General features: G+C 34.0%; 2 protein-coding genes across 3 annotated transcripts in view; one reads left to right on the top strand and one right to left on the bottom strand.

Annotated features, from left to right (window-relative positions):
* The window catches only part of Spase12 (Signal peptidase complex subunit Spase12), a 5,776-nt gene extending 2,333 nt beyond the window's left edge, over positions 1-3,443 (top strand). Inside the window, exons 2-4 of the mRNA XM_043010413.2 lie at positions 1,944-2,003; positions 2,409-2,495; positions 2,915-3,443. Of these exons, the coding sequence (XP_042866347.1) occupies positions 1,944-2,003; positions 2,409-2,495; positions 2,915-3,034 (267 nt within the window). The 3' untranslated portion in view covers positions 3,035-3,443. The remainder of the gene's footprint in view (positions 1-1,943; positions 2,004-2,408; positions 2,496-2,914) is intronic.
* A 2,836-nt stretch (positions 3,444-6,279) lies between these two features.
* The window catches only part of LOC122249487 (uncharacterized), an 11,472-nt gene continuing 10,251 nt past the window's right edge, over positions 6,280-7,500 (bottom strand). For both annotated transcript variants that reach the window (XM_086545121.1, XM_086545122.1), the window contains one exon: positions 6,280-7,500. This exon is cut by the window's right edge. The gene's annotated coding sequence lies outside the window, so the exon portion shown is untranslated.

Raw genomic sequence — 7,500 nt, 5'->3', positions numbered from 1 at the left:
TTACATAATTTCTTAGACTCTGTTACTTTATTTTAGGTGTTTGAGTGTCCTAAAGTGAGATATAACGTAAAAAAAATGATGTCAGAAAACCACGTGATATTGATGACATCATGGTAAAATCTGCTTCTTGATCGATTGAATAAAAAGATCTGAGTCGAAAAACTATTGTAAAATGTACTTGGCCAAGAAATAAAATAAAGTAAAAAATTACTAATGCAGTCTTACTTTTAATTTGTTGATTACCTGTGATATGTCATGTCACGTCACAAGGTACATGTACATACTCATATGTACATGTATGATTATTCATATTGTTCTTCTTTTCTTTTGGTAAAAAAAGAAAAAAGAAAAGTATAAAACATGTTTTTTGATGCCCTACTAAGAGATTGCTTACTCTTTCTTTTGGTATTTTCACATAGAAGTGAAGAATATAGGCAAACTTCAATCAAATAAAACTAAAAAGGCATTACTGTAGCATGTTTTTTGACTGAAATAACTCTGAACATGGCAGTATTTTACATGCCTTTACATTGTAGATGCATTCATGAAAACCATAAGAATAGGGTGGGTGAAAAACGCTCTGAGAGGATCAGTGCGGCCCCGCGCAGCGAGAAAATATGTCCTGTCGTGAATGGTTAAAGAAGGGTTAAGGAAAATGAAAGGATGAGTGAGGCAGCAATATTTAACAGTCACTACCTTGTATACTGGTATATTGATGGATCATGTTTTCCACAAATTTAATGTCAGAGTTGGTCTCTTATAATTTTTTGTTAATGAATTGTTACTTGTATTTTATGAAGCAAAGCCAAGCATCATAACCTATTTGTTTAACACTGAATATCTTCTAAATAACCCTTATGGAAAGGCAGAATAATATTTTTTTTTTACCAGGAATGTATTAACCCTCTCGTGACGGGTGGTACAACACTGTACCGCGCATATTAGGCCTATTCGCTGGGGACGCGATATGGCGTCGCTTATTTAACTGATTTAGGCCTATGCGTTCGAAAGCCCCGGCATTGTGACATGCAAGGCTGGAATGCCCCCGTCGTGAATGGGTTAACATGTGTTACACGTTCATATTGGCAATTATCTAAGTACTATGATTACAGTAGTAACTAAAGTTTAGTTATTTTCTGTATTCAGAAATTGAGTATCAAGATTGAATTCTAGAATATAATTGTTTATTTATTTGTTCATAGACTTACTTATTTGCTTAATTATATATTTACGTAAATATTTCATATTATCAATACTTTTTATTATATGTTAGTATAATCTTTGTCGTTGTTGTTGTTCTTGTTGTTGTCATTGTTGTCATAATTGTCATCATCATTAATGTCTTCATCTTAGTTGGTATTGTCATGGTGTTGTTATTGTTATTACTTTTTCCCTTTAATCCTTTTGGGAAGGGCATGTTCCATACTGCTTTTTTCATTTAGTTGATACAACAAGTTATCTATTCCTATTTATAGCAAATACTAATAAGTATCACTTTGGCATTAAACCATAAATTGAAACAAAAATCATACCATATATTTTAAAATAAAGAGAATATACATACAACATCTTAACCCTATGATGACAGTGTGTCACACCTGTGTGACACGGCTAAATGCCCGATGACGGGGCGACACAACAGTATGACGTTCCCGATGCAATATTGCATAGACCCGGCAAAGGGGGTTGCCACTTCTTGCCGGGCCCGTCGGGATTGGGTTAAGATGCGACCCATCTTGGAGGGGATAAGGAATATTCTAGATGTGTACCAATATGAGGGTTGATGTATGCATATCTCTAGTTTATTTATAACATTATCTAAAGCAAGAAAATCAGGGCTTTAATAATGTCAGATTATTCAGATGTAAAATTTTATAGTTATGATCTATATTTCATTGAAGATACTTTCAAATATATACTAAAGCAATTATAATTTCTTACAGGATTTTGAGGGACAGAAGTTGGCCGAAAGACTATTCCAAATCATAGTTGTAGCCTTTGGGGTAAGTATCATCTACTATTTTGCATTTTCCCATATTTTCATATTTTGATGATTTCCACACGTAGCCACTGTACTTGCCATAATTTTTATTTTGTGTGGGCAACCTGGATGTCAACTCATAGTCACAGCAGCAAGTGTGCTTCTATATTTCCCAAACCATTAGGCTAATTATTATGGGAGTACATGTTTATTATTGTTGAAATCATAATCATCATCATAATTGTCATGAATTTTTATTTAATAAGTTATGTCTTTTTCATAGATGTTAATCAAATCAGAATTCATTTGTCAAATGTACTGTAGAATGTAAATAATTGAAATATTTAATGATGCTTACGTCAGTATGTTAATGATATTGAGTACATTTCAGTTTTTAAGATATGATTTTTTTTTTTTCACCTTTCAGGGTGCTGGCTGGCTTTGGGGATATTATGTGCAGGACTTCCACATGACTGTGCTCACACTTGGTGCTGGATTCATCCTTGCCTGTTTGGTAGGTTATCATTACTACAGTTGGATTTAACTGTGAGCATAGTATATTGTGTGCATCCACCAGCCACCACTTTATGATAAATACATGCTAATTATTTCCTACAATTTTCATAAGGGAATATATAATCTCTTGGAATGTATATTTATGAAAAGTGTGCTTATTCATGCTTGATGCATGGTTACCTTTAGCCCATCTGTGATGGTTTAATCTCTCACAGCCCTCATATGGGTTTATCACTCTTTTATAATCTTTTCTCTTTGGTGTGGACATATTGAGAATTTTTTTCCCCTCTAAATTCAAACATATTAATGATTTATTTTGTACTATTTATAATCATATTTGCTGTGAATTTTCCAAAGTGGAAAGGGGACTTGAAGAATTGGACACTGTTCAGCTACTGATCTCAAGACAAATTTCAGGTAACCTTGCCCCCATGGCCCATCTACCGCCGATACCCCCTGAAGTGGGCCCCAGTGCAGGACGCCCCCTCGGCTGCCTCCACCTCAGACGGCACCAGCTCCAAGAAGAAGAAGAAATAGGCTCTTAGTACTAGTTGACCTAGATGTCTTTCTTACATTCTTGGTGTTGTAATGGGAGAATCTTATTTCAAAGTGAGATTTCAATGTCACATATTTTGCAACTCGATCTGGTTTCATTGCATTTTTCTATTTTTGTAATTGTTTAGGTCAATGATCCTCCTCTGCAGTAACTTCTTGTATTTTTGTTTTTTTAAAACCTTTGTTATTTTCCCTTTTTGCACTGACCGAGAGCAGGGAATTGCCAAGTTAAAAAAATAGTCAAGTTATTTATTTTCACCTAAATATAGACAGAGAACTTTAATGGTGATTTCCATTATTTCGTACAAGTGAAAGTGGTGGTCGGATTTCCGTGATGTGTATGAATGGAAGGTCGGATTTGGAAAAGATTTCTATTAAATATGAAAGAGAAGATTTTCTTTTTATTAACCAGCACCTATTTTTCACTCAAGATATTGATGTAACCTGTGTCTACATGTTGACTTATAGTAAATTCCTGGTCAGGTAATATGTATTTGTTATATGTATATATTTAATACATTTATTATTTATGCTGATATTATGTAGAACAATCATTTTGACAGTAGGATCTTGTAAATACAGTTTGTTAATCCATTTGCGCCGGATGATGTGCTGACACATTTCGTGGTTTTTGCGTTAGACGCCGGTGATGAGATATCTGGGCAAGGCCGGCACTCTGGATGAGCGAGCGAGCAGCCTAGGCTCGCGGCTTGTGCGCCCAAGAGTCTTGAGGTATTAGGCTTATGCGTTTGAAAACCCCCGGCATTATGACCATGTGAAGCCAGAATTGCCCCGGAATGAGTGGGTTGATACAGCAGATAATTAAGAGTTACCAGTAAGACCTGAATATAGATTTATTTTTCTGTTATATACTCTTTTGTGCCAGTCTGAATGCTGCTTTACCTTTTGCTTATAACTAGATACTTTTATTTTATATCTAAACAGATTTATTACTTGCTATTTTATTGGTAAAGGTATTTATTAGATTAACTTTTGGTAAGTGAATTTTCTAAAGATTATAAACCAAAACGTACAGTAGTTATTTATTTCAACTACTATTCAATATTTTGTAGATTGACCTGATAATGATGGAGCAGTTTTAGCTGAAATTAGTCTTTACGCCAGGGTATTTCAAATGCCTCTGGCTATTTGGCTGCTCTGTCCGTGACCGACTGCTATGTACCCGATTACCTGGTGTGTCAGCCATATGAAAAGCCAAGACAAAATATCTTGTGATTTATTGTCACCTGGCGTTATGGGTTAACACTCGATATACTAGATCCATCATATCACTAATTTATGTGTAGTAAACAGGAAGCTCTCACATTAATCAAAACTTTAGAATCATGTCTTTTGAATTAAGAGAAAGAGACTAAATTTGAAAAGGCAATATTCTGAAGTAGTTCAAGGGTATAAATATTTAACAAGCCATATATGAAAGTGTAACTTACTATAAAATAACCAGAAATTCCAGGAGAAAGAACAGTAATTATGTAACTAACATAAACATATTCATTTACTTGTTCTGTTTGACCAAGGATTTCTTCACAACTCATTATACAAATGGCATTGTACTCCCAGTAACCAATACAGACAAGCATTTTGAAAAAAAGGTTAAAAATAAAGAATCATAGATTATTCCTGCATTTAGTTTTAAAGAAGTGAGGAAGACTGAATTGAAGGCATTGTAAAAGCAAAAGAATCAGTAATGTATAGCCTATACCACCAATGGCAAAAGTTCGTTCTTTGGATAGACTAAAGGCAATCCTGTTTCCTTTCATTCAACGCTATCTTGATGAAAGTGTATATTTCCGTTGTTGTGGGTGTGTTGGTGCATGGGTGTGAGGATGGGTTAGTGCATATTTGTGGGTGGGAGAACGTATGTGTGGGTGGACATATGTGTGTGTTGGTGTGGTTTGGTGCATCCCTGTATATACATATATATACATATTTAAATAGTAATGTCTTTCCTCATTAACATATCTTGGACAATCATATATATGAAAGGGAATATTATAATGGTACTGTAATTCAATAAAAATATACATATACAAAAACTGAAGCATGTGAAGATCTTGCCCCCTGTCTATGTACATTAGGAGTAAGGCTTTAATGAAAATGATGCTGATGAAGAGCTTCATTTGAAGGAAAGAAACTTTTACTTTGGTATAGTTTGACTAAGTAAACACATCAGTAACTGAAGATGATTGTACATGTACTCTTCGGTCTATAGAAGTACAGTACTTGCATACACAAGATGGCCACTTCATAGTTGAGAAGAAATAACCATTTTTCTTCATCTGGGTAAAGTTATAGGTTAGTATTAGGCAATATTTCTTGGTAGGTATTTAAGGCTCATCTTTTGAAAGATAGGATTGTTTTATTTTTCATTTCTTATTAAGTGAAAAATCTGCAAATTGCTTGCTTCCCTTTGATAGATATTTTTATTATGCATGATAATCATGAACTATATCTATGGAAAAGTAAACTAGTCTCATCTAAGTTTATTATATATATAAGTTGACTTAAGTTGATATGCATTAAAAACACTATTGCTAATTGGATGAATATTGAAAAAAAAGAGAAAAGGGATTGCTATTGAAATACAACATACGATTCAGAGTAAATTTGCACAATTTTTAGTACCATAAATATGTACATTCAATTTGGGAAAATATACAATGTTAAATGTTATTATGCACATTATAATATCAGTGACACATTATGTATTCAGTATCATCCTTTTACGTAACAAAAAAACATTAATGTTATTCATGTCATCGGTTGCATGTTATATATACTGTTTGATATCTTTACTTTTCAAAGACTAGTTTTTCAACCATAATATCACAAGACTTAGTATGTTCAATTTCTATGGGTCAGATGTTATCACAAAATAATAAGATTTTAATTACAATAGTAGTGGTGAAAAGTGGAACTATATCTGCCCGTAGATACTAATGAAATTTGGGGAAGTGGAAACACCTCCAAAAGAGGGGTTAACTGTAAATGTTGATTTCAAAAGAGAAAAGATGGTCTCAATCGCAAAACAAATACAATTTGTCTGTTTCTATATCTATCCTTTACTTATTTCTCTTTTAGCCTCTAGAGCATTTTTTCAGATTATTATTTTTAAAGTACTTTCTTTTTCTTTTCTCTCATGTATATTGGACAAGGAGCAGAACCAAGTGATTCCTTTTCCCGTCATTGGTTCACATGTGATACTATTTTAAAGATTTACTCTATATTATGAAATATAACTTTTATTTCCAAAATATTTGGTCAATGTTATAATGGTGTAATATATCATTATTTGAAGATTTATTACATACATTATTTATTAATTTATTTGCCATGATATCTTCTAATCGAGGTGTGACTGGTGAGCAGGAAAGACATTATTATTGTTACAACAATGGATCAACATAAATCAATGAAAAATCCTAGTTCTTACCAGTTTCATGAATACATCTCAAATATAAATGAATATATAACTGGTATTTAAGACATTTAAGGAAAAGATGAACATTTTGTATATCAATGTAATTACAGTTTAGTAGATATTCTAGGGAAAAAAGTAGTTTTAGACGATTAGAAGTGCATTACTCAGTACTAGATTTTTTTTTACTTTTTTATTTCCTTTGGCAATATTTAATAATTAATGTTGAAAAGAGTTTAATATAGTTCAGGACATTTTCTTACACAAATATTAAATAAGTCAAGAATCATCCGTAATTAAGAATGCTCATCTAGTCATTTGAATAATCTGCCTTTTATTGCAAACACAGCACTTACACACAATCAAAAGATTTTTACCAAATACTATGATCTTGAGTGAAACAAGGGGCTATGCTTTCCACTAGTTAAGTCAAACGCAAACCCAGATTACTAGCAAACGGCTCTAGAATATTTAAAGATAGCTTATATGATTGGTGAAAATACAACGTCAGTTCCTATGATAGTGCTTTGGGAAAAGCGAGTTAGAGGAAAATAAATGACTCAAAGAAAATGGAGGGGAACGTTTCTCTGAGGAGTGACTATGATAAAAGATCTATTTCAAGGTTGATGTAAAATTTAAAACGAGAGAACGATAGTAAGGCAGAAATCAAAGCAAAGGGAGAGGGAGAGGGAGAGGGAGAGGGAGAGGGAGAGGGAGAGGGAGAGGGAGAGGGAGAGAGAGAGAGAGAGAGAGAGAGAGAGGGGAGAGAGGGAGAGAGGAGAGAGAGAGGGAGGGAAGAGAGAGAGAGAGAGAGAGGGGGAGAAGGAGAGGAGAGAGAGAAGAAGAAGGAGGAGAGAGAGAGAGAGGAGAGGGAGAGGGAGAGAGGAGAGGAGAAAGGAGAGAGAGAGAGAGAGAGAGAGAGAGAGAGAGAGAGAGAGAGAGAGAGAGAGAGAGAGAGAGAGAGAGAGAGAGAGAGAGAGAGAGAGAGAGAGAGAGAGAAAGCTAAATG

The sequence above is a fragment of the Penaeus japonicus genome, unplaced genomic scaffold (assembly GCF_977035675.1).
Source record: "Penaeus japonicus unplaced genomic scaffold, GWHDUDI00000001_assembly GWHDUDI00000016, whole genome shotgun sequence".
NCBI lineage: Eukaryota > Metazoa > Arthropoda > Malacostraca > Decapoda > Penaeidae > Penaeus > Penaeus japonicus.
Note: the sequence above shows the minus strand (reverse complement) of the source record. Positions and strands in the feature narration are given on the sequence as shown.